Raw genomic sequence first — 25,330 nt, 5'->3', positions numbered from 1 at the left:
CAGCCCTTCTCACTGTCTGTATCGATGAAGTTGTTTCAAAGATGGCGGATTTCCTGCCGTCCCGCTCCGTTTTATCTGTATGTTTCCCTAACTGTCTCCTCACTAGCGGCGAGGCAGAACAGATGCGGAAATCTAAAGAGATAGATAAGTGTATTAATCGGGATAAGACGTATGTAAAAAGGCTAGTAAAGATCCTGTTGCTTGGAGCAGGCGAGAGCGGCAAGTCCACTTTCCTCAAGCAGATGCGCATTATCCATGGGCAGGACTTCGATCAGAAGGCCAAAGAAGAATTCAGAGCTACGATTTATAGTAATGTTATAAAAGGTGAGGCTACACTCAGTACACTGTGTCTTTCACATGTTGACGCTTGCCTGTTTGAAACCTTTTTGCTGGTCTCTTTCTGTCTGGTGCTAAAAGTATGGAGAGGGAAGTTGGTAGCCATGCTAGCTGCAGCTGAACCGACTGGAGGCACTTTCTGTGTTCAACAAAGCTGGTCTGCTTAGCTGGTGAGGCGACCAAGAAACGCCCATGTTGTTTGTGTTTGTCTTCACGGTGGGACTGAAGGGAACGGACGAGCGGTGTGCTCATTGTCTGTGTTTATTCAGAGCTTGGCAGATATTATTCATGTTATCCTTTCTTTATGTGAACGTACACAGCGGTTTGACATTGTCCCAGTGTTTCCTTATGGCCGCTGTTAGCACCGAAACCTGCTGCTCTGTTATGTATGGAGACAACGGGACACCAAAATCCTTTGAAAAATGTGGCTGTTTACTGTAAACTTGTCTCTCATCAAATGAGAACACGGGCAAGTCCTCTCCTACTGAACCACAGCATGACTGAACACTGCGGAGCTTTTCTGAAAGATGACACATCGATACATGAAATAGCACGCTGGTTTATCCATCTGGTACGAACATTACGAGCCGTGTACAATCTCACAACTCATCTTTTTTATATAAAATATGTAACTGTGTTTGGAGGTTGCTAGCTATAATGGTACTACATTTTGAATTCAGTTTGGTTTCTCCAAACAGTAAAAGTCTACATATCCGGGCAGTGTGTCTGAAAAGTGTGACATTGTGTGACTACAGGTGGACAGGTTTTCAGCTGTCAGACTTAAAACGACAGAATCACTTCACTCACAACTTCCCAGTCTACCTCCACATTTAGAGGGTCTGCTGTGTCATTTGCTGATGGACTTCATTAATCAGCCAGTTAAGTTGCTCACATGTGGCATTATGGGATAGTTGACTTTTAGTATTAAAGGTTGTGGAAACCACAAACACTTGAGCTGTTTCCTCAAAGTGAGTCAGAGTAACCAAAGAATATCCAAGTAAACTCACTTAGTGAATCAGATCGTTATAAGCAGGGTGTCTCGGATCAGTTTGTTCTGCCTGGAAAACTTGCTGATTTTGTATTTGATTCTGCAGCCTGTTAAACACTGTTTTTGCTCAGTTTTTTTTCCAGATATTGAGCTGTATCACAGAAACAGCCGTTCACTAAATCCATGTTGTGTGTTTTATTTTTCTTTTAGAAGTTGACTTATGAGCATACGAGTGAATGTCCATCACTGTCTCCCACTGCCTGTATGACAGGGCTGAGCCACTCTTGGCATTGTTTATCTTTTTTCTGTGTTCAGGAAGTGTTCACCTACCCTCACCCTCTTAGTGCAGTAACTGATAAACATGTTTAAAATGTCTATAATGTAGACTGTTAGCGCACCTTCCTGTGGCTATCTGACACAGTTCTCTTCACTGGAATGGTTTCACTGTGAAAATCAATTACAGGAAATATTGAGTTTGCAATAACAACATGCTAACATTGCTCCTGTGCTCTTGTTTGTGTTTTAACTCAGTTAAAAAGAAGCACTCAGATGACCTTAGATTCAAAATAGTCTATTGCACATTATTTTTCACCATTAGTTTTCAACTTAATGTTAAATCCACGTTAATAAGGATTCATATAAAAATAGATGTCAGTTGACATGACATTTATGTCTCTTCATCATGTTTACTTTTGAACTTCCAGCAGGTTAAAACTGTTTTGTCTCCTCCTGACCATCTCTGTGATGTATGTCAATACACCCTAACCCTTCCATCAGCATGATTATAGAATACGGTATTTATGTAGCCTGATTTATTTCTAGATATGCACTTTGAGTCAGCTGGAAGTTTTGATGGAGGAACTTATTGAATCATCACAAAGTGTCTGTTGCTCATGTGGAAACAGCATCATCAATCATATGAATATCTCCCGTCACTGTGCATTGACTACATACTGAGCCACCACAACAAAAGGGGACATAAACACTAAAATAGTAGTCATTGATTACACAGGATGAGCGCACAGCTGTCGTAGTATTTGCTCCTTTCGGTTGTGATCACCAGGGCTTGCTGAAAACTTTGATGATTTGAATATCGGAAGAGAAGCCCCAGAATTGAGCCTCTTTTTGTCAGTCGCTGCTTTTATAAAAATGGGAGGGAAAAAAGAAAGATAAAATAGGAACCACAAGCACATAAATGGAGTGAACAAAATAAAATACAAAGGTCGGGATACTTCGGCTTTGGATGGATGTTAATTTTATACCTGATCTTCCGAGATTTAGCAATAGAGCACACTGCTGGAACTTTTGGTATTGACTCACTGCACAATTGAGCGTGTCTTTCTCAGCCTTCCCATCTAAGTCTTTGCGCAGATTGACATCAGCTCTGTGTGAAAAAACTCAGACCCCTCACTCATTTCAGTAGGTGAGTTCAGCAGTAGTTTGATTTCTTAAACATCATGTACACGGCAGATTTCTGTATTCGGGGTTGAGGATTATAGAAATCTGATATCCCCCAGCTAGACTTCTTCTGAAGAAAGCCAGTTTCTCTGCCACATGTAACCAGGCTTCTGTTTGTCTTTCTACCAGTGCATAATATATTAATACATTACATTCCCCCAAAAGAGTCAGATAAAGTCCTACCACAGTTAAGATAAGTCAATCTTGGTTCTAACATAATATTAGGGGTACAGGGTGAAATCTGCTTACTGACCTGCTGACTGTGCATGTGGATTTACAGTAACCAGGTAACTAAGGTGCTTTCCTGACTTCCTGCATAACTTAATTTCTGAGTAACCTGGTGTCTTGTGTGCATGTAAACTTACTGAATGAGGGCAACGTTTCGGTTCAGTGAAGGTGCCAACGCGGAGGCTTTTGCAGAAAAGATGAACCTGGTTTCAACTTCTGCCACAACAAGATGTCATCCAGCAACACGCTGCGTCATGCAATTAAACACATGCAGGTAAACATTCCCGGTAGATGAGTCAAAGTGAACAACTTCTTTTTCTGTCAAGCTTGTGATCATGAAGTTGGAGGATAAAACAGTTGCTGCAGAGTTATAAAATCCTTCACAGTGTTTTGGTGTCTTCAAACTCAGGCACATATTACTTAAACTTGCCTCTCTGCATCATAGTTCACCCAGACCCCTTCTAGTGTTTTAATACAGGCTGCTTTCAGTCTAAATGGCCAGTAACTGTTTGATGGCAGCTCTGTTATTTAAATGATCTCTATGGATCTCCCTTCTGCAATCAGCAGGAATGGCCTGTTTCTCAGGCTACGCTCTAATCTTCCTGATTTATAGTGTCGATACCTTTGTGACAGCATCGTAAGTGCTTCCTAAAAAGTAGTTATTGACTCTTAATTGGGTTAGATTTATCCAGGCTTGCAGTCAGAGCCAGTTTTTGAAAACGCTGATGGAAACACCAGCGCAGTGTTAGCGTGAGCTCAGAGGTGATTGGCTCTGAATGTTCCAGGTCTTTGTGCGGTGTGAAGCCACTAACAACGAACCAATGTCTTACCACAGACAGGAGCCTCTATTTGCACTTCCATGATGTCACTGTGATTGTGGGGGTGGGGGGAGAGAGGTCGGTGGGGTGGGGGGGGTTACATGTAAACTCCCCTTTGAATTGGTGCAAACAGGGAAGTGTGAACTATGAGGCTGGAAAGGCTTGCTCAGTTTCAGTCAGGGGGAAATGACTGATGACTGATGCTTGATGTGGATACAGCGAACAGGAAACTGTTAGTGTCATTAAAGGATAGAAGTTGGGGTCGGGGGAGTTTCGTTAACATGCAAGGGTAGTGTGTAGGAGGTTAGTGTGTATTTTGTGTCTCATTCGCAGAGTTAAAAAGGGACATGCTGTCATAAGATGAAACATTGATTTGTTATGCTGTGGTGAGACCATCCAGTGTGATAAGAGCTTTAGAGAAACTTGTCACTGAGTAGGAAACGGGGTCAAATGAGATGAAATCCTGGCTATGACTGAAGCTTTGAAAGAGAACAAAGTGTCTGACTTAAGTTATCAATTAATCAATTAGTTTATTTTATTTGTCCCCATTGGTTGTGCACCAGTGTAGCACAAGATACAGAGGAAGAGACGTGAGACATCATTTGTGTTAAAACTCGCACTCCTTTCAGTCATAACTCTGAACATATCTGAACATAGACATGATACACATATTTTTGTATTCAATGTGATTTACACTTTCCAAGGGCATCTATCATCATCTCTGATACATTCATCATTCATTCATCTGCATACATTCATAAATCTGCTGAAATTGAAGTGATTTTAAAAAAAACCAAAATGCTGTGATGATAGGACAATCCAAAAATATAGTCGGTTGCCTAATATATCATGTTTTACATTCAAATACTAAAAGCTACTTAGCTATGTTAAAATACAAAATATATAATCACAGAGAGAGTTGAGCAGTTGGACAAATGGCTTCTTATCTGCCAAGACACAAGGGAGCTGGACCCTTTCCCAGCATGCACTGGGTTAGAAGTCACCAGAGTTTCCATTTCACCTGACGTGCATCTGTTCTTTGCAGTTGATGTGTGTGTGTGTGTGTGTGTGTGTGTGTGTGTGTGTGTGTGTGAAATCAGTGTTTCAGGTCTTTAATGAGGCAGAAGTTTGTCAGAGAAGGAGACAAAACTTGATGTATTGACATTTAAACACTGCAGTAGTAACTGTTTGAAGAGGATGTGAACAGAGCTGCATACATGATCAGACTTCCTATTGTGCCTGACTATTGGAACCCAACACTTGTTTTAAGTGGTTGTTAGTGTGCAGTCAGGGAAAATGTCATGACTGACCAGCTGCATTGGTATTATTTACACAATTGAGGAAGTTAGACGCCTTTGGCATTGTTAAAAGGACATGCAGATTTTAGTATGGTGGGTGCTCCTCAGAGACCCTGGGGACTCACTGAGTGTTAGTATAACACTGTGTTATGTTATGCTGCAGTGCAGTGTGCTACCAGCCTGATCCTGCAATATTGCCTGTACATACATACATTTACTGTTTAAGATAGCTAGGACCTGCTCTTCAATAACTTGACATTTTAACAGTCCTGCACACCCACACCGGCTTGCTACTTAGACCTCTCATCAGGTTGAAGTTGGGTAAAGCTGTGCTGGAAATGATTTGAAGCCACCAAACATGTACTGCACCAATAAGAATGATAAGTAGTTCCACCCAAACAAATGCAACCAAACTAACAACAGTGTGAGAAATGTCAGTCTACCACAGTCAGACATAATAAATGAAAACAGACTGTGGTTGGTGAACCATGACTGTGTAAACTATAACTGAACTATAAAACTATCCAGATAAAGTCATAGTGTGTTAGTCTGCACTTATGATTATCAGCTTATCTGTAAAGAAAAAAATAGTAGAATAAGTAGAATAAAAAAAAATAGTAGAATAAGTAGAATAAAAAATAGGAGAATAAAAAATATAGTTGAATAAGTAGAATAAAAAATAGGAGAATAAAAAATATAGTTGAATAAGTAGACTAAAAAATAGAACAAGTAGAATAAAAATAGAATAAGTAGAAAAAAATAGAAGAATAAGTAGAATTAAAAATAGTAGAATAAAAGATATAGTAGAATAAGTAGAATAAAAAAATAGAATAAGTAGAATAAAAAAATAGTAAAATAAGTAGACTAAAAAAATAGTAGAATAATTAGAATAAAAAATAAAAGAATAAGTAGAATAAAAAAAATAGTTGAATAAGTAGAATAAAAAATATAGAATAAGTAGAATAAAAAAAATAGTAGAATGGGGGGAAAAACCCTCCAGTGTAAGTTCACAGAACACAAAAGGTGATGTCTTTAAATGACTTGTTTAGTCCGACCAACAATCCAAAATCCAAAGGTATTTAATGAATAAAAACATGAAAGAGAAGAGCTGTAAATACTGCCAGTGTTTGTCCTTTCTGCCTGATAGATGACTTAAATGACTTTCAGCACCACTCTTCTTCAGGTTAGATGAAACAGGATCATTGCAGGCAGACTTGGACCTGATATGTTGATATTCATATTTGTCCCATATATCAGCACAGCTGCACTGTGTTGTGCTGTGAATCTGTCTCTGTATTTGTTTTCTGTTCTGCACGCATGCTGATGCACGCAGACATGTATGCCAAACACATCATTTTGTGGTTCCAGAAGTACGACTTCAATGTAACGTGACTGATATTATTAGTTGAAGTCTAGTTGAAGTTAACTGAAATGAAAAGGCGAGTGTCAGAGCCATGCTAAAGCCTGTTTAGTTTTTTTCCACAGATGTCTTGTGGACTGTGTGTTTGTGTGTAGGTAGGTGCAAGCTGCCTTCCTCTTTGTGTGGCTTCAGATGATTGCAAGTCCAGACCTATTGCTTTGTGTGGAGCTGACAGAAATGTGTATCGCTGAGTGCGGTTTGAGATTTCTTCTTTGGACAGAATCCTCACTGAGTAGATTCATACTTGTGTTTGTCTCATCCAGAGAAAAAAAAAAAACACAAAGAAATGAACACTATGTTAGAGAAAGTGCAGATGCCACTACTAGTACACTTGTAGGTTCCATTTCTGTCACATGTTGCAGACGGTGGTGGGCTACGGAAACACCCTGGAAAAGAGTGAATCGGTCTCTCAGGTCCATTCTCTGTAGTGTTGCTGTGAGGAGCTGTAGGGATCAGAGGGGAGTCACATGCAACAAGCGTCCCCAGCCGGACTCATATGAAAACCGAGCAACTACTACCATGACTTAAGGCTGAAGCCAGTGCACAAGTACCTTAAAGTACCACAAACGGCTGCTAGATGCTCCAACTGACTCCCATTCAAAAAAGCTTCTCTCTAGAAATACTCCTGTTTTTTCAACGAGTCGTTATGGCCCTCTAATAAATGTGCTGGTGGTCATATAGTAGCTTTGATGTCTGGCTATGTGGGCATTGACAGCTGCTGTACAACTGATGGACATGCAGGTCAAAATATGTCACAAAAGAGAAAGTGTACTTAGATCAGACATCATAATATATGGAACACCTCAGTGTTAAATAAAGACAATGTGATTCAGTCTTACATCTACATCCATAGTTCAGTTACCAGTTTCATGTTGTAATTAGTCTGCTTTTGGGAAACCTTGTTATCTAACTTAAACTAGAGTAAAGCTGAAATTATAGTTGCTGAGTCCGTGAGGGTCCACGTGACGTAAATTTGTTCATCTGAGGGTGTGCATGTAGGCTCTGTGCGGACATCTGCGTACCTGTAGACAGAGATCTACTGCACATGTGTGGAAGGCATCCTCTAGGTGGACACCAGAAGGGTCTTATAAAGAGAACAACTACCCATCCGTGGTGTCCACAGCCGTCCACTCGGGAGTATAAATGAAGCTTAAGAAGTAAGTGGAGTAGCTTGGTCACATGCACCTTGACTTGCACGTAGCAGTGGTCCCTCGAATGTCTCCAGAGGCCATGCTGCTGACGGGATATACTCATTTTCCTTTTTCAGAGGAAGTTTCTTGTTTCTTAAGAATGTCTGTGTGATTTAATTGCAACACATTCTTCATGTATTTCCACCTGCATTAACCTGCCTTTTCCTGATCCAGATAAGATCACCAGATACAGATCACATGTACATTTGAATCATCAAGTGCTGGTCTTTTTTTTTTCAACAGTGGCATTCCCTTCTTTCTTTCAGTTTAGACTTGAAGCTGATACTCTTGTGAGTGTATACAGTTCAACTTCTTGCATGTCAGTAGTAAAGTATTAGTTTGGTCTGCTGTCCTGTTATCTGTCCCCAGCTGACAGACTAAAAAGTTTGACCGTGTTGTTTCCAGTGCGGAGCAGAGATGAGAAAGTGCATGAAAGCTGCATCTCTTAGCACAGGAACTGAGGACATGTGCAAAGACACAACGCATTCATCCTTGAGCTATGAGCTCATACACACACACACACACACACACACACCGACACACCGACACACGCCCTGCAGACAGCTGGATTAACCTGAGTGTTGGGGACAGCCAAGGAACATAGCACATTGTCAGAGCAGGCTTGTTTGAAGGGGGTGAAGCAGAGTTCACAGAGCAGTAATGTAAACTCAGCGCCTCAGCTGGCTGCTCATCTCTGCTCACTGGACCGCCACAAGCTTGTGCTCAACCAAAATCCTGAAATTTGCACAGCTTTCTCCAAGGATTATACTTTTAGAAATCACTGATGATAATATACAGGTGTTTTATCCTATAATATCATATTCACCCCAGGAAATAAGCTAGGTGGTAAGCACTTCCAACTTCTCTTTTTCTCAGCACATCATCAGCACTTGATTGTGACTTTTAGGCTGTTTATCACTGAGGATTTACTTTTCTGCTGCTCTGATTAATGACTGTGAAGCCGTTGTACCATGTGATCAGTCAACCACATGCTGAGCTGAACCACACAGATCAGGACGACGCATCTGAAATAATAACCTTACTGACGTCATCTTGACTTGATCTCGGAAACTTTTATCATAGTAAAAGCCCGGGGGTGTGATGTTTTAAAGATATGGATGATTATTAGACAGGAAGGGTCTAATGAAAAACACTAATCAAGGTGCATTGTGGTGGGGGACAAAATCCACAGTCCTCCTGTGCAAAAATGTATTTAAATGTTCATCTATGAAGCTCATATCCACTTGATATGACTAACTCAGACTGCTGAAGCCTCATATAAGCTTCACATCAACTTTTAAATGCATTTGTGAACTAAACGACTGTGTGAACACACTGTGGATTTTGGTCTCCATCACTTACACTGAAGCACATTTGAAGGATCTTTTAATATCCAGTATGAACAGGAGGAATGATGACAGCGAGGAAAACCTCTTTCACTGTTCATATGGACACCTGACTGATGTTTTAAGACAGACTTTGTGAACTTTTGTGAACCTATCGTTTAACAATAATGATGTGAAAACACTGGTGTGGATGCCGTCTAACGCATGCAGTCTAATTGCTGTGTTTATGAGAAATACAGAGGTCATGGGCCAGGAAGGATTGAGAAAGCCTGCAGTAATCCTTTAATAAGCTGCTAACCTTTGGTTGTGTTGGAAGCAGGTATAGTGTTTGGCCTCTGTGCATGGTTCAACATCCCTGGGGTTCAAACTGATCTCTGTTTGCATGTCCAGTGATTTTTCTCTCATGTAAATCCACCAAGAAAAATCTTGTGATAGGAAATGTAGTCTGTAATGGAATCTGTGAGGAAATGGATCATCTTGACAAGAATAAACCTCTGACGTGTCTGTTTTTTCCTGCTCCAGGTATTCGAGTGTTGGTGGATGCTCGAGAAAAACTACACATCCCATGGGGCAACCCGTCCAACCAGATGCACGGAGACACCATGATGGCGTTTGACACCCGAGCTATGATGGCCCACGGTCACGGCATGGTGGAGGCCAAGGTTTTTCAGCACTACCTGCCTTCCATCCGAGCCCTGTGGGCCGACCAGGGCCTCCAGAACGCCTACGACCGCCGCAGAGAGTTCCAGCTGGTGAGTGTGTCATGTGAGAGCGATATCCAGTGTCCACACTCCCACTCTGTAGATCTACAGCCCTACAACAAATGTCCTCGTTGTATTTCTGGTGACCTCTGAGGCAAGTTCTACTGCTTGAGGGCAGAGAAGGGTCCGTAGCACTGTGCAGAGCATCAGTGATGTCTAGTGAAGAGGATGAATTTCACATAGAATAGCTCTTGTGTATGGATTTAGCCAGAATGACTCATGTATGAAGTTACCCATCAACCCTTGCTTCAGTTTTTGCCCTCTGTTGCACAGTTTGATATCCCTCATATCAACTTTTACCTCTATTTGCATGGGACACATCAGCAAACTGGTGAGTAGGTAGAGGAGTCTCTGAGTGTACAGGTAAGCATTGACAGTAACAGATAAAGACTCTTCCTCACAGTTGATGGAGCAGAGCTGCAGCTGCTGAGCGAACACAGACGGACACAGACGAGCTAATGAAGGGCTGCTTCTCTCTCTCTCTCTCTCTCTCTCTCTGTCTCTCTGCTCTCTGTCTCTCTGCCTTCCAACGCCCTTCCTTCCTCCATCCCTCCCTCACTGCTCTCTACCACTTTAGATTAGGAGGCAGGACAGAACGTCTTAACCAGAGCTTCTTCCCCGAAGCTGTACAGTTGATAAATACACAAAAGTTGGTCTAATTGTATTGTACGGTATGTGGAGCTGTGTACTGTATTTTGCACCTATGTCCTTTGTTTGTATGCGGTGTATAGTTACAACCATTCCATCTGTACTGAGATTCATCCCACCAGCCTAGCAATGTGGTAATAAAAGGAACTTGAAACTTGAAAATGTGGTCTAACAGCGTCTTGCTCACAGGAAAATGAACTGGAACCGTCCTGCAGGGAGATCGCTCTGCCAAAAGTCTGTTCAGAGCAGCTGAAATCCAGAGAGCAGTTAGCTCACTGTGCATTAGTCTGTTTAATGTTAGTGCAAACAACTTCCTCAACAGATGAATCCTTGGTTATTTTAGGGATGATCATTCAGTGATACTGTTTATTAATTTTCTCAAGCTGCCACATCTATACAGAGACATTTGATGTCACCGAAGTCGCACATCATTTAGCATCTGCTATAGTGTGCTCACATTCAGGTTGTGCTCTATCATACGGTTCAGGACACATATTGAATGTGATAAAAATGTGTCGTATCGTGATATGAATGATATCCTGATGTAAAATCCCAACAGCTGTGCTGTGATTTTGGGGTCTGATAAGCCTTCAAACTCCTGGATGTGTCTCTCAATCTGGACTAGCTTGATCATACATCATGTCTCATCAGTAGCTGAAACAACGTGCCCCCTCCAGCACAGCCCCCCTGCCTTGTTTTAACACAAGTCTGATTTCAGTCTGAAGGTATGGACAAGTATGGAATTTGATTTTAGTCATTTCCAGGTCTGGATAAGTATGGAAAAAAGAAAAGAGTATGGAAAAGCATTTGTGTTTCCAGACTTTCCAGAAGTTGAAGTTTGATATTTATCAGCTGGATGTTTATATTCATGTCAGCAGGTCTGCAGTCAGAGTGATAACCATTAGTTGATTAATCAACTGGTCAATCCACAGAAAATTAATCAGCAACTATTGTGATGATGAATGAATTTATATCAGGTTTTCTTTAAAAGAACACATATAAAAACAAAAGCACTACATATGTGCCAACCAGACACAAAACACAAATAAAGTAAACAACAACAAGGGGAGGATCCATCTCTTAACTAAACAACTATATGTATGTGTGTGTATATGTTTCTTTAAAATATGTGTTTTATACACACACACACACACACACACACACACACGTGCATATCCATATACGTACACATTCAAGCCATAATAATTGTGCAGTGTTATAGTTGACACATGGGTAAGCTGTTTTAAACACATGTCATCAAAGACATCAATTTGACTTCATGTTGAAATGTAATTCTCTCTGTTGTGTATATATTAGACTAAACTAGGTTGATCTCCTCGTCTTTCTTAAGCCAATTTCTGCTCAAAGCCTGTCTGCACACCACTAACAAGCTATTCTACATCACCAACGTACCTTAATTAAACATTTTAATCGATTTTCATCTTTAAAAACCACCTCCAGAACAACCTGGATGCTTCTCCAAAATGGAGCCACAAAGGAACAATTCCAGAGAATGTGGAAGTGATTTGCCACAGCAGATTAATCCTTTTGTTTCATTTCTGAAGAAAAAAGGTCCACATTCTCTAATATGAATATTTTCTGCTTTATTCAGTCTTCTGTGATAGTGAAGTAAACACTTGAGGACTTTATCTTGGGCTTTGGGAAGCAATGATGAAGATTTTTCACCATTTTCTGACATTTTATAGACCAAACGACTAATCAGTGATGAAAATAATGGTTAGGTAGATCCTTCTATACAATAATACCTGATCAGAGAATGATGTCATAGATGAGCCACCAGGTAGAATACAGCTGTGCAATCCACTGCACAAACACAGAAGGAGACGCTATCAAATGACTAACCAAACTAATGAAACAATAAAAAATCAAAACCACCACAGAAACATTTAAATGTCAGTTTCATTAGTTGATAACTAATAAATCAATGACAGAAGTTGTGTGGTTTCAGTCTCTCAGTGTGGATGTTTTCTGGTTTTTCCTCTATGAGCCTACTGTAGACTGAAGGATAAAGTGATCAATCCAGAAAACATTGAGTAAATGAATCTATAGTGAAAAGAATGGTTCCAGGTCTTCAGCCTGTGTTGAGTGGAACATAACAACATGTATCCGTTGTGAGTCTGTTTTGCTCTTCAGTGGTGGATCACATGTTGATGTAACCCACTTCCATATTGATTCGAGCATGTGAAACATGACAATAATGTTCAACTCAAAATGTTCTCTCTCTCTTTCTCTCTCTCAGGGGGAGTCAGTCAAGTATTTCCTGGATAATTTGGAAAAGCTCGGACTGTCGGTAAGTCCCGCCCACACCGCCGATGCTCCACCAATCACAGACCCCGGCAGGCAGGATGGCTGATTGAAGCAGATGGGTGTGATAGCACACAGTTTATCGAAAAGAGAAGTGAAACTGTAGTCTTCCTGTCCTCAGCCCTGTCTCCACACTGCTTTGTTGTTCCAGCGTACACTCACTATTCCTCTCATGTAGCAGGCTGCCAGCACCGCCCTGACACCACTGACACGCACGCTCAGACAAATACATAAGTAGTGCACAAGATACTGACAGCTACGTTTTGGAAAAACAACATGTCTTAAAGTCAGAGCCTAAAGTCCTGGATGTATAAAGCCTGCTGAAATCATCCAACAGAAGAAGAGAATGTGACAAACTGCTAAAAGTTTCACTGAGCCGTTCAGAAACACATGAGGTTGCGGTCATGTGACAAATGACTGAAAGTCAACGACAATTTATGACATTAAGCAACAGTTTCCTTGTTAACTGTGTATCATCCCAACACTTGGGTCGTTATTGACCAGTCAGTGCCTCTTTGAAGTCCTACTGAGTCACATTTAGTCATCCCTTTTTACTTTCAAGAATAATGTCATGTTAATGTCAAGTAAAACGGGTGTGAAAGCTCTCACTCAAAGTCTGTTTGGCAGTCTTCTTCCTGCTTTCCAGACTCATGCGGTTCCCTCTATGGTATGAAAGCAAAGCAGAGCAACCACAGGATTTTGTCATAGTAGATGTGTGATTAAAGCATGACCTCAGAAGCGTAACTACTGTTAGGTACATCTGCTGATGGTGAACCGACACGGAAGTGAATTTCATAAGCCATCTGTATATATTAATGCAAGACCATTTGTATCTGCATCAGCATGTGGGTGTGGGGGTTTTCACTGATACACCAGAAAGAGTAAATGAGTGTTTTGGCATTTAAGTGAGAGAAACGTAAGAGCCTCACAGTAACACTGTCCTGATTCTACCTGTTGATGACATCATGAGTCAGTCACAGGGAGGATGACAGGGTTAGCTGTCAGTCCATGTGATGGGTCTTTTCTAATAAGTCAGTTTCACAATATCAGAACAGAAGTAAAAGGCAACAGTGTCTCATTTCTTTCCTCAGCCCGGATAAATGAAAGGAACCAAACCCCAGGTGTGAAGTGAGCTCACATATACACTCTTATAAATATTATGTACTGCACTCAGTTGTAGTTGTACGGCTGGAGGTTTCTAGAGTAAACACACAAGCAGCTGAACTTCTCCTGGTGTTTTAGCCAGACTTTCAAACCACGAACAGATTCAGTCTTAAACTTCCTTCCTCAATTGAAGTGAGCTTTTCCAACCTCTCACACCCAGAGAACACCGCTCATCACTGTGATATTCTGCACTGTCTCTGTGTGGATTTCCTCCTTGTCATGTTACTGTAGCTGCTGCTCTTTTCCTGCTCAGTGCAAGCACACACACACACACACACACACACAGAAACGGGTGCACTGGGAGCACTGGGGGAGTGCGTTTGAAAAGAAAGGATCTTTGGGAAAATATCCGTTATTTGGGAGTGTGTTTGTGTGTGGGCACTCACACGCCAGCATGCTCTTTGTCAGCAATGAGTCATCACCTATGGAATGTCATGAATTCCTGTCTTGTGTAGCCAGAGGGCACACACACACACACACGCACACGCAAACACACACACATGCTTGTCAGTCAAAAGTCAATGTGGAATAACGTTACATCGTTTTTGGTCACCAAATATGTATATGTATGTATAATATATATCATATGTTTCACTTGACTTGACCAAGCCCTGTCAACACTAAGGATAACTACCCAGCCGCGTGCGCGCACACACACACACACACACACACACACACACACACACACACACACACACACACACACACACACACACACACACACACACACACACTCCCCTGAAGCCCCACATTTGTTTATGCACTCTGGTATTTCAGGAATGTAGTGTGTTAAACAGGGATGTCCCCAAAGCAGCAGCATGAGATGTGTGATTTTATCTGGAAAAAAGCAGCTCTGCATTTCTTTCTCTTATTTTTACAACTCGTCAGCATTTCAGGCTTCAAAAATGTATCAAAATGTATCAACAGGACTTAAACAGTGTCTCATTGATTCTGCACATTTTGCCAGAGATCTTAGATTACTATAAAAAGCGCACCAATCTGTAGAAAGCTGTATCTATGAATGTGATTATCTGCTTCCAGGACTACCTCCCCAGCCAACAGGACATCCTCCTGGCCAGAAAGCCTACTAAGGGCATCCACGAGTACGACTTTGAGATCAAGAACGTGCCCTTCAAGATGGTGGACGTGGGCGGTCAGCGCTCCGAGAGGCGGCGCTGGTTCGAATGCTTCGACTCAGTCACTTCCATCCTCTTCCTCGTCTCCTCCTCTGAATACGACCAGGTGAGTCAGGTCTAATGATAACCTCACTGTCCCTCAACAAACCAGCATGACTGTCTCCCAGCTAATTTAACAATATCATGTTATTGCCACTGCTTATAAATATTTCACATTTGTTCAAATAATCCCAGAAACTAAGGAACAAAGGAGCCATTTTCCAGTGCAGGAACTTAACAAGTCATATGGGGTTTCCATTAGCTCAAATGTATGTCATCAAAGGCTACAGTGAGATGTGATTTCTATGTGCTGTTTGTTTGTAGGCCAGTGAAGGAAATGGTTTTGAGACAGTCAACAATAGAAGAAGTGGTGCTTATCAGGGTTTTCCCTGGATTTTTTTTTGAGACAAAGGTGGCAAAGTTTGGAGAACGTGAGTGGTGCGGTGTACACTGTTAGTGAGTTTAGAGTGTTGTGTGATCAAGTGAAAAAAATCATGATTTGACAGTCTAAAGTGTCCATAGAGATTTAGATTTTATCCCAAGATGGAACAAAAAGATGAAAAATAAAGGTTGTGATAAATGCCAGTGTTTATTTTGTAGGTGTGGGACTTTCTGCTTCTCTCTTGATTCAATACTTGGATGCTGATTCCATTCAGAATAGATTCTTGATTCAAAACTGATTCTTGACTGAATGAATAGAAAAGGGGAACTATTTTCAGTCTCTTGCTCCAGTATACTGTGGGCCAAACCATTCACTGCTGTCCTTATTCCACTGAAATACAACATGAAACAGAACTGTCTGATAGGATAACTGGTCCGCAGCCGCTTTATTTTACAAAGTTAACTGCATTTATGAATGATTGAATTCATTTGAAAGCATTGTGCAGTCTTCTGCCTGTATGACAATAACAGACTGAGGGGGAGGCAGTCTGCTCCACTGTGTTATTACCGTCATGTATCCAGCAGTAGAGAGCAGCCTCTCTGCTGCAAGACATCACTATCAAAGACACTGAGTGGGTGCAGGGGTTTTGAGGTGAAACAGACTGAGCACCGACTTCTATTCTTCACCTCAGAGTTGGTTGAAGTTAATTAATGCTGCCGGTCCGGTTTGTTACTGCTCCACTCTGCTGGCATTAGTCTCTGAGTGACGGCATAGAAAATTCACAATATACTCCTCCTCTCTACACAGAAACTCATCTGCTTGAGCAGCCTCTCACAGTACCTGGAACTTATATTTAATGTCTTCTGAGTAATTCCCAGGAACCCAAAGCAGGTGGAGAACAGTGGAAAGAAAAGCAGAACCCATAACATTAACTACAAGTTACACTATGTTACAGCCCTTTGATACTGTTGGAACTGAGAGGATATCTGAAAGTCTCTTTTTGCACATTCTCAACCTCTCAACAGTTTTGTGTGAGACACACACTACGGCCCAGGTTCTAAATTTAGACTCTTTCCTCTGGTTGAAATTCAGGTGAAGTTCCTGTTCTTCAGCTTCATTTATACTTCTGCATTACGGGGTTACACCGTTCCCATGGCAGCTACGGCTGTAGGGACTACAGAGGCCGCAGAGATCACATGCAGACCGCCAGAACTGATTGGCTGCTTGTGTTTTCTGATGCTGGTGGAGACATTTGATAGTGAAGTGAAACAGTTCCTGTGGGGAATATAATCCATCAATCAGTTTTTATTTGTATAGCGCCAAATCACAACAACAGTCGTCCCAGGGCAATTTTCACATAGAGCAGGTCTAGACAGTACTCTTTAATTTACAGAGAGCCAACAATTCCCCCATGAGCAGCACTTGGCGACAGCAGTCAGGAAAAACTCCCTTTTAACGGGAAGAAACCTCAAGCAGAACCCGGCTCTTGGTGGGCGGCCATCTGCCTTGACCGGTTGGGTTAGGAGAGAGAAAGAAAGAGGGGGGAGGGAGGGGCAGAATAATAACAATCATAACAATAACAATAACAGCAGCAACAGCCGGGGAAGGACACCAACAGGACTGTGAAGGACCGCGTCCTATCTTTAATTAAAGTAAAGATAGAACCTGATCAATACATCAGTCTAGTATTGTGGTGCTATAAACGGGTGAAGAACAAACATAAACCTGCATCATAAAGGTTCTGGAAACATTTGTGTTTTAAAAGGGCTACGAGACAGTTTTGACACAGCTACATGCTAAGCTAGGTGAAACAATCCTACGCTGTCACAGTCACCTTTGACCCCTGCAAACACATGTATGCATTCTGACATCTCCAGGTGCTGATGGAGGACCGGCAGACCAACCGGCTGAGCGAGTCACTCAACATCTTCGAGACCATTGTCAACAACCGGGTGTTCAGCAACGTCTCCATCATCCTGTTCCTGAACAAGACGGACCTGCTAGAGGAGAAGGTGAAGCAAGTATCCATCAAAGACTACTTCCCCGAGTTCTCGGGCGACCCCATGAGCCTGGCGGACGTCCAGCGCTTCCTGGTGGAATGCTTTCGCAAGAAGCGCCGCGAGCAGCAGCAGAAGCCGCTGTACCACCACTTCACCACGGCCATCAACACCGAGAACATCCGGCTGGTGTTCCGTGACGTCAAGGACACCATCCTGCATGACAACCTCAAGCAGCTTATGCTGCAGTGAGTGGACAGACCAGGAGGAGGAGGAGGAGGAGGAGGAGGAGGAGGAGGAGGAGGATGAGGAGGAGCAGGAGGATGGGTGGGTGGAGGCAGACAGAAACTGGGTGTCAAGGTGCCTTTTTCCTTACCCCACCCACCAGCCTGTAAGGGGAGCAGGTGATGTCCCTCCACCCATCCACCCTCCCTCCCTGACTTTGACCCACTCCTCACTTTTGAAATTTGACTTTGTATTAAAGCCACCACTACTACCGCCATTCCCCCCCCTCCCCCCCCCACGCTTGCTCTCTGCCTTATCGAGCTTGTTCACTGTGACTTACAACAGCCACCTTCGGCTCAGAGCTCCAACCTCCCTGTGACCCTTCAAACCACTGTAAATGACCTCTAACCCCCCCACCCCACCCTGTCTACACTCTCCAGTGGACCTCCCTGAGATCTTATATGGTATTTCCTCCCTATGTGTCGCTCTAATTCACACACTGTCCTTCTTTTCTATGCTGCTCTGACCACTGTTGCTAGGGAGGGAGAGGGGGAGGGGCTTGTTTTTAGTTTGGTGTTACTGAGTTACAATTCCCTGACTGTTGCCAGGTTTTGCCTTCCTCTTCAGAGCTGCTTTTGTTTTCGTCTTTGGTTTTTACATCTGCTCTCCACCGGCGCTCGGTGATGACATCGCTGGGGTGGGGATTTCCTCTGAGAGAAGTTGAACAGGAAAAGAACAGGGCTAACACACACACACACGCACACGCTCTCTCTCTCTCTCTCTCTCTCTCTCTCTCTCTCTCTCTCTCACACACACACACACACACACACACACACGCTCTCTCTCTCTCACACACACACACACACACATACACACACACACAGATAGGAATTCCTGTTCTGAAGTCCACTCAATTCTAATTTTCTAATCATTTTGTTTCTTTTTCTAATATATGAATTTATGTACTATGCATTTTTCTTTAACTTATATTTTATAGGGGTTTACACTTTGTGAATTTGTGACTGCTGATGGACTCTGTTACAGTTAATTAAAGGGTAGGGGGGGGTGGGATGGGGCTGGTGAGAGCACAGACACAAACACATAGACCACTTGTAAAAGTAAAACAGCATGCTGCAAGGGCTGAGAGTGACACGTCGTATTTAGCTGTTTCTCAGGGCACATTGTGAACCACTTCAGTTCTATGTGATTGGAAGACAAGCGGAACTCTCATTTCTCTGCCCTCCTTCCACGAATCACATGACAGATTTCACGGTGTCTTTTTCTCTGTATGTGTCAGCAGAGACGTTGCTGCTTCTGAAGCAGACCTCCAGTTATCTTCAACCAGTAGACTGTGTTTGTACTGAACAAAATGAGCTCATGACACAATTTCCAGCTGTTAGAAACATGTGATATGTATCTGGATATGTCATTTGGATTCTTTTACTCCTGGTATTAATAAGCATCGTCATTATATGGATTCTGAATCTCAATATGTAAAGCAGATTTATAAGCAGGTATATCATGACAGTTAAAAGCTACTTTGTGTCTTTTTTTTTGTTTTGTTTTGGGGTTTTTTTTTTGGTCAGAGGGGGAAGCTACATTTATATAGACTTGCTAACTGTGCTAAACAGTATAAACAGAGCCAGGAGAGAAACCAGTGCTAGCTCAGTAATGTGACGCTGTGCTTGCACCCTCACAATGCTGCTGTATGGGCTCTACTTATTTTCCTTCTGCAGAAGAAGAGCTCACCTGTAGCTTTTTTTTTTTGACAGGAAGCTTGAGATCGCAGGAAAAGGTGGAGTCAGGTGACTTTTCAACTTGATCTATGACCAAAATGTAGAGATGTCATGTCCAGCTGGCTGAGAGTGAGAGCCAGATGTGGTAGGGTATATACAACGCATCATCATCATTATCATGTGTTTGTCCTGATCCAGATACAAATCACATGTTAATCCCAGGTGGAAGTGGGGTCTATAATTTGATTCAAATTGAACATATTTTTTATCTTGCTTACAGTCTGTTGGGCTCGTAAACAAATCATTTAAGTCCAGAATCGCCTAACGTTCTCTCTCTCCAATGGGAAAGTATTAAGAAAGTGATGAAGAGTAGCCACTAACACGTGTACTTTGGTGGCTAACCACAGCGTACTGAGAGTAAACTGATAATGTATATATGTACAGTGTTCACATGGATCACAGCTGTATTGCAGAGCTGCACAATGAGGTTAACAAGACATTAACCTCTTCAACTCAACCCTTCATAGATGCAATTATTTAAAGTAAGCGGAGATGCAGAAGTTTTCAAAGATACCAGACGTGTCAGAAACAAGGTGCAGCCTGAAAAACATCCGTGTCCTCTAATGTAAGCATCATGTACTCGCTTGCAACTGCAAATCAAGTCCATACAAGTCAAATAGCCTTCGTAAAAATATTTGACAATGACGACAGAAGACGTGGTCCAGGTTGAAAATTGCCAAATTTCTACTCCCACACACACACACACACACACAAGCCCGTAGCTTTCATCTCTCCACCAGAGAACAAGGAGGCAGGAAACGCTTTTTTTTTTTTTTTTTTCTCCTTCCTGTCATTGAGCGTCGGGTCTACTCTTTCTTTACTTTCATCATTTTGAATTTTCTGAAAGGTACCTGTTAAAGCTGTCTGTCTCTCCCTTCCATGCATCCTAAGTTAAAAAGAAAAGGGATAAAGCCAGCCTGTATGTTACTAATGAAGCGGCTGCTCTCACTGTGTACAGCTTCTGTACAGTTCACATCGTCCTCGTAACTCCTCTTCTCTAAAGTCTAATGTATCATTACGTATCTCTCACACCCACTTCACTCTACTTCCTAACAGCCGATGTATCTCTCCACACACATTTTGTATGTATGACCGTGAGTGTTATTTCTATTTCATTTCAATATTATTTGGATGGTATTAAATTCAAACTAAAGCAGGCGTCTGATGGCCTGTTTTTAAGGTGTTTTTAGGAGACGGTCCCGTTACTCAGCTTCCTCCAGATGTGTTGAACATGTGTCTGGTTCATGCTAACACTTTAGGATAATTATCAGGATGATAGAAATGTATAACACACGTTTGAAAAGTCATGATTTTATTGAGCTTACATCTCAACTTTAAACCTGATTCCAGAAAAGCTTCTATTGTTGTTCAAATCTCAACAGAAAGCTTTTAGGATTGTTAGTGTGAGTCTCCATAGATGTCTTCTGTTCTATTTGTTGCTCTTGATATTGTAGTTGTTGTAAATGTTAATGGCAGCTAATCACTGAAAAGACTGAATTACACCCCGTTAGAGATTGAACACGCCCCAGTTACTCTGCAACCAGTGACACTCCCACTCCCAGGTCAACAACATCCCTCGTCTACACCCACTGTATTTCAACCATGTTTCTCAGTCGTCTGTATCAGCTGTCTACAGCACACACTAGAAACGATCCAACGAGCCATACACATGTAACCATGGTGCTATGAATTATGGATGGCTGTCATATACAATATCTGACAACCACAATAAGTAACTGTACATTTACTGACTCTAGTGTTATGTTACTCTTCAAGTGTTTGACAGGCTGAACCAGACTGGTTGATGTATACTTTTCATGCAAGCTCCATGTTTTTAGATTTGTTAGTCAAGTCATTTTTTTTATTTTTATTTGTAAAGGTCAATATCACAAATGTACCTCAGGGGGATTATGATCTGTACAGCAATACAACATCCTCTGTCCTCAGACTTGCAATTTAAATAAGGAAAAACTCCCTAAAAAAACCCTCAACAGGGAAAAATGGCAGAGCAGCAGAGGAGGGAGCCCTCTCCCAGGACCGACAGACAGGAAATACTGTAGATGTGTGTACAGAACAGACCTAGAAAGCCAGATTAGAAAAACAGGATGGCAAAATTATAGATAAACTGGCAGATTGTGAAGAATTTGATCATGTGAGTGTGTTTTTCCGGAAATGAAAATCATCGATCAGACTGTTAAAGCTATAGTTGTCATTATCACACTGACATTGTGTTGTAATGCAGCTACACATTAATTTGAAAAGTCTGCAGTTACCTCACTTAAAGAAAAGTAACATTATTGTAAAGTAATCTGTCTCACTATGATGGATTATGAACTCAGGCAAGAGTCTGCCAATAGATTTGAATAATGAGTGGAAGCCAAAAGCAGGCAGCAGTTATACAGGATCTGTAGTATATGGGTTAAAACAGTTTAACTACAGCTAATCATGTGAAATATATCAAGTATTGAACAGTTAGTGAAGGCTGACAGGCTGGCATATATCTGTGACCTTCAGCTCAACACGTGTCACATGATTAATGGGCTCTTCTTTAGCTCATGTTTTTCTGGTTTATTTGTGTTTAAATCACATTCCACACACAGTTTGTTCCTCTTTTCTCTTCACATTTGAAGGATGAATCTCTCTGAGACTAGACGTACTGCAGTGGTGAGAGGACAGAGAGGAGAAATATACACAGTGATGCAGATTCTCATCAGCAGTTTAGATTTGAGTTAATGATGAGACAAATCAGATCTGCTGCGTTCCTAACAGCTGTAGCATTGTCGTACTTTACTTCCTGTCTCTGGACTCAGCGTGTGTGCGTGTTAGCATGGAGCAGAGCGCGTGTGTTTGTTCATTCATTCGTTCGTTCCCATCTCGAAAAGAGGAAGCTGACCAACGGCACCGTCTACCAGAAAGCTTGGTGAATTCCTCAAACTGCAGCGGCAGAGCCGTCAGCATGATTCTGCCTCCGTCAGTCTGTCTACATCTGGATGAAGCAGCCTCTGTGTGTGTGTGTGTGTGTGTGTGTGTGTGTGTGTGTGTGTGTGTGTGTGTGTGTGTGTGTGTGTGTCAGTCACACAAACCCACTGTGTCCTGTCTGCTGCTGCTGCTTGAACAGCCTAAAGCCCAGCAGAGGCCTCTTTGTCACGATTCAGACCGTTGTGTCATGTAATCACTTCAGGCCCCAGAAGAAAGCCTGTTGTTGCACGCCCGCACGCACGCACACACACACACACACACACACACACACACACACACACACACACACACACACACACACACACACACACAATCATGAAGTCATACAGAACAGGCCTGTACTCTGAGACAGCCTTTTGTCAATGCTGAACAAACTTGTTTTTGAGAATTTTAGCACAGACGGTATATTGTCAGACAGGAGCATGAGCAGATGGGTGAGTGATGATGTCCCACACGCTGTCACACTGTCACAGCTCTTTGACTATGTGGAGACTATGTGATGTCAGATTTCTAAGCCCCACAGACTTTCAGAGTTGTAGTCTGCAGCAAAAAAAGAAACCACATCCTTCCAAATGTGCTGTCTCAACTGTCTTCTTATGTGCGGTGAGGGAAAAAAAAAAAGTCTGAATTGCGAGATCAAAAAGATCCAAATCTTAAGATTTTGGTCAATACTTGAAAATAAAAAGAAAAGTGAGCTTAGAGCATTGAAGTTGATTGGTTATCTTCTTGAACAGTTATGTGTAACAACAATCTCATAAATAGGTTTACTTCAACCACATCTTCACTGTCTTCTTCAGTGAATGGAGCTGGATCAGGATGCCATCTGTGACCAAAGCTCCACACTGATGAAGAACGTCGGAATCCCACAAAAGCTTAAGTGTTCATTTGAGTGTAGATTTTTTTTGTTTTTTGTTACATTTTTTGAGATTAAATTCAGATCTCTAAGGAAAAGGTCAGAACTCTCAGCTCTCTCAACGCTCTTGCAAAGACGGAGCAGTTGTTGCTTTACTGTAAATGACGCTGATCTCTGTAGTCTCCACACCTCGCCTTCTACAAACGGTTGGACGTATTTATAGTGTTGCACCTGCTCGTTGACATGTAAAGAACGTGGAAAGAAAGCATGAGAGAGAAGCCAGAATGTCTGTCAGCTGCAGCCCAGAAAGCGGGTTATCAGACGCTGTTAGACGATCTGGTAAGAACTTTGAAGCATACTGAGGCCTTAAGTCTTCAGCTGACCCCAAAAACCAGTTTTTCAGTCTTAATCTGACAGCAGAGGCCCACAAGACAGAGGTGACAGAAAGAGTTAAGTGTTTCTCGGTTGTTTGTCGGACTGTGACGAGGCTCCGAGCAGACAGCAGTGGCGCTTGCTGCTTTTGTATCCGTGTCACTGCAGTCACACGTTCACCACCTGCCTTCCAGCACTCACCATAGATTCGTCACCAGATCCGAGAGGAGAAGGGTGTTGCCGTCTCACTCTGGGATGTGGTGGTGATGAGGATTTCTGGTGTTAAGCCAAGAGGCCTTGTTTGATTTCTGCTACCAAAGCTCCTCAGAGAGCTGTGTTTTAACCTGAGATGAACCACATTCTCACTTTTGCCTTCTTAACATCTCTGTGATACTGTTTTTGTACTCTGCATTGGTGCAGACCCGTGTGTTCTGTGAATATGATATCAATGTCACAACAGTATGAATTCAACATTTAGATTCTGTTTGTCTGCTTGAAAACTTGAGAGGAAAGCAGTTTTTTGTTTTTGTATTTCTTTGGTTTAAAAGAATTGTGAGAGAAAACCAGTGTCACCTTACATAGTCCAAGCTATGCAACAACACTGCTCCACAGCCATGACTTAGTATTATGTCATGTTAAAAAATAATGATGATCTGACTGACTGATGATTCTCTTAATGCCAGTGTCTTATAGAAATTTGTCTGTAATCATGTCAGGAAAAACAAATCAGCAAATGATCTGCCAAATATACTGATGTTTTAGTGCCTCCTTTTCCAAGTTCTGCCTCTACTGTCCAATCATGTTATCTAAGGTTTTATAATGTTTTGAAAATGTTGACACAAAAGCAGTTTGATGTCCACATATCCAGTAATTCAGATCCATTTTTCTGCCCAGTTTTGGTATTTTTCACATAGACAAGCTTTCAGTGTACAGTCTAACTTATGCTGTCTTACCCTTCTACTCTCCTAAATAAAGCCAACTGTTTTCTAAAAAGCCACGTGTGTCAGTGTCTTTATTGTTCTCGCTCACTGCTGCAAGTATTGTATGTGTATGAAAACTTGATATATCTTATTCCTCTGTGCCATAGAGCTCCATTGTTGTCCAAAAACTAATAAAAACACATTATTGAGCCACACTGTTGCACTGGTTGATATCCTCCTTCATCACACACACACACTGTACACACCGTCCTGCTGCCACAAATACTCATTTGAGCACCAAAACTGTTTTAATCCACTGCTGAAAATAGATCGAGTAACGTTAGCTAAAAACAGCAGTTTTACCCCAAAGTCCATTTAGGAGCTGCTCTGGAGCATTTCCATTTTTGTCTGAGCACTTTAAGGACTTCTTGTCCTTACTGAACTTTCAATTTCAGCTTTTCAGCCAAAACTGAAGGGAAGTCATTAAAGTGCTCTGAAAAAAAATGGAGAATGCTTTGGACAGGAACATAATAACGTTAGGCAGCAGCCCCAGAATAATGTTACTCCTGCAGCAGGAATAGTGAACATTTTACATGATGCAACTGTCCTATCTGCTCGCTGTTTATGTCATAATGCTGTTTTTGGCATCCA

General features: G+C 41.9%; 1 protein-coding gene across 2 annotated transcripts; it reads left to right on the top strand.

Annotated features, from left to right (window-relative positions):
- gna13b (guanine nucleotide binding protein (G protein), alpha 13b) lies at positions 1-24,752 on the top strand. Of its 2 annotated transcripts, XR_010924317.1 has the most exons (6): positions 1-324; positions 9,605-9,834; positions 12,752-12,802; positions 15,022-15,222; positions 17,415-22,595; positions 22,629-24,752. XR_010924317.1 is itself a non-coding variant. In XM_067571411.1 (5 exons), the coding sequence occupies exons 1-5, from the start codon at positions 42-44 to the stop codon at positions 17,784-17,786; spliced, it is 1,137 nt and encodes a 378-aa protein (XP_067427512.1). In that variant the 5' UTR covers positions 1-41; the 3' UTR covers positions 17,787-24,752. The 2 variants fall into 2 exon arrangements, 1 of the variants encoding a protein (XP_067427512.1); XM_067571411.1 differs by having other exon boundaries at positions 17,415-24,752.
- Positions 24,753-25,330: the final 578 nt, after the last annotated feature.

This window comes from Thunnus thynnus, chromosome 17 (assembly GCF_963924715.1).
Source record: "Thunnus thynnus chromosome 17, fThuThy2.1, whole genome shotgun sequence".
Classification (NCBI taxonomy): domain Eukaryota; kingdom Metazoa; phylum Chordata; class Actinopteri; order Scombriformes; family Scombridae; genus Thunnus; species Thunnus thynnus.
This window is presented reverse-complemented; position numbering and strand designations above follow the sequence as displayed.

Bases quoted from the DNA above. Each gene is read 5' to 3' on its own strand.
- gna13b (XM_067571411.1), top strand. From the start codon at position 42: ATGGCGGATTTCCTGCCGTCCCGCTCCGTTTTATCTGTATGTTTCCCT. The intron at 9,835-12,751 runs GTGAGTGTGTCA...TCTCTCTCTCAG, and splicing joins GCCGCAGAGAGTTCCAGCTG to GGGGAGTCAGTCAAGTATTT. The intron at 15,223-17,414 runs GTGAGTCAGGTC...TGACATCTCCAG, and splicing joins CCTCCTCTGAATACGACCAG to GTGCTGATGGAGGACCGGCA.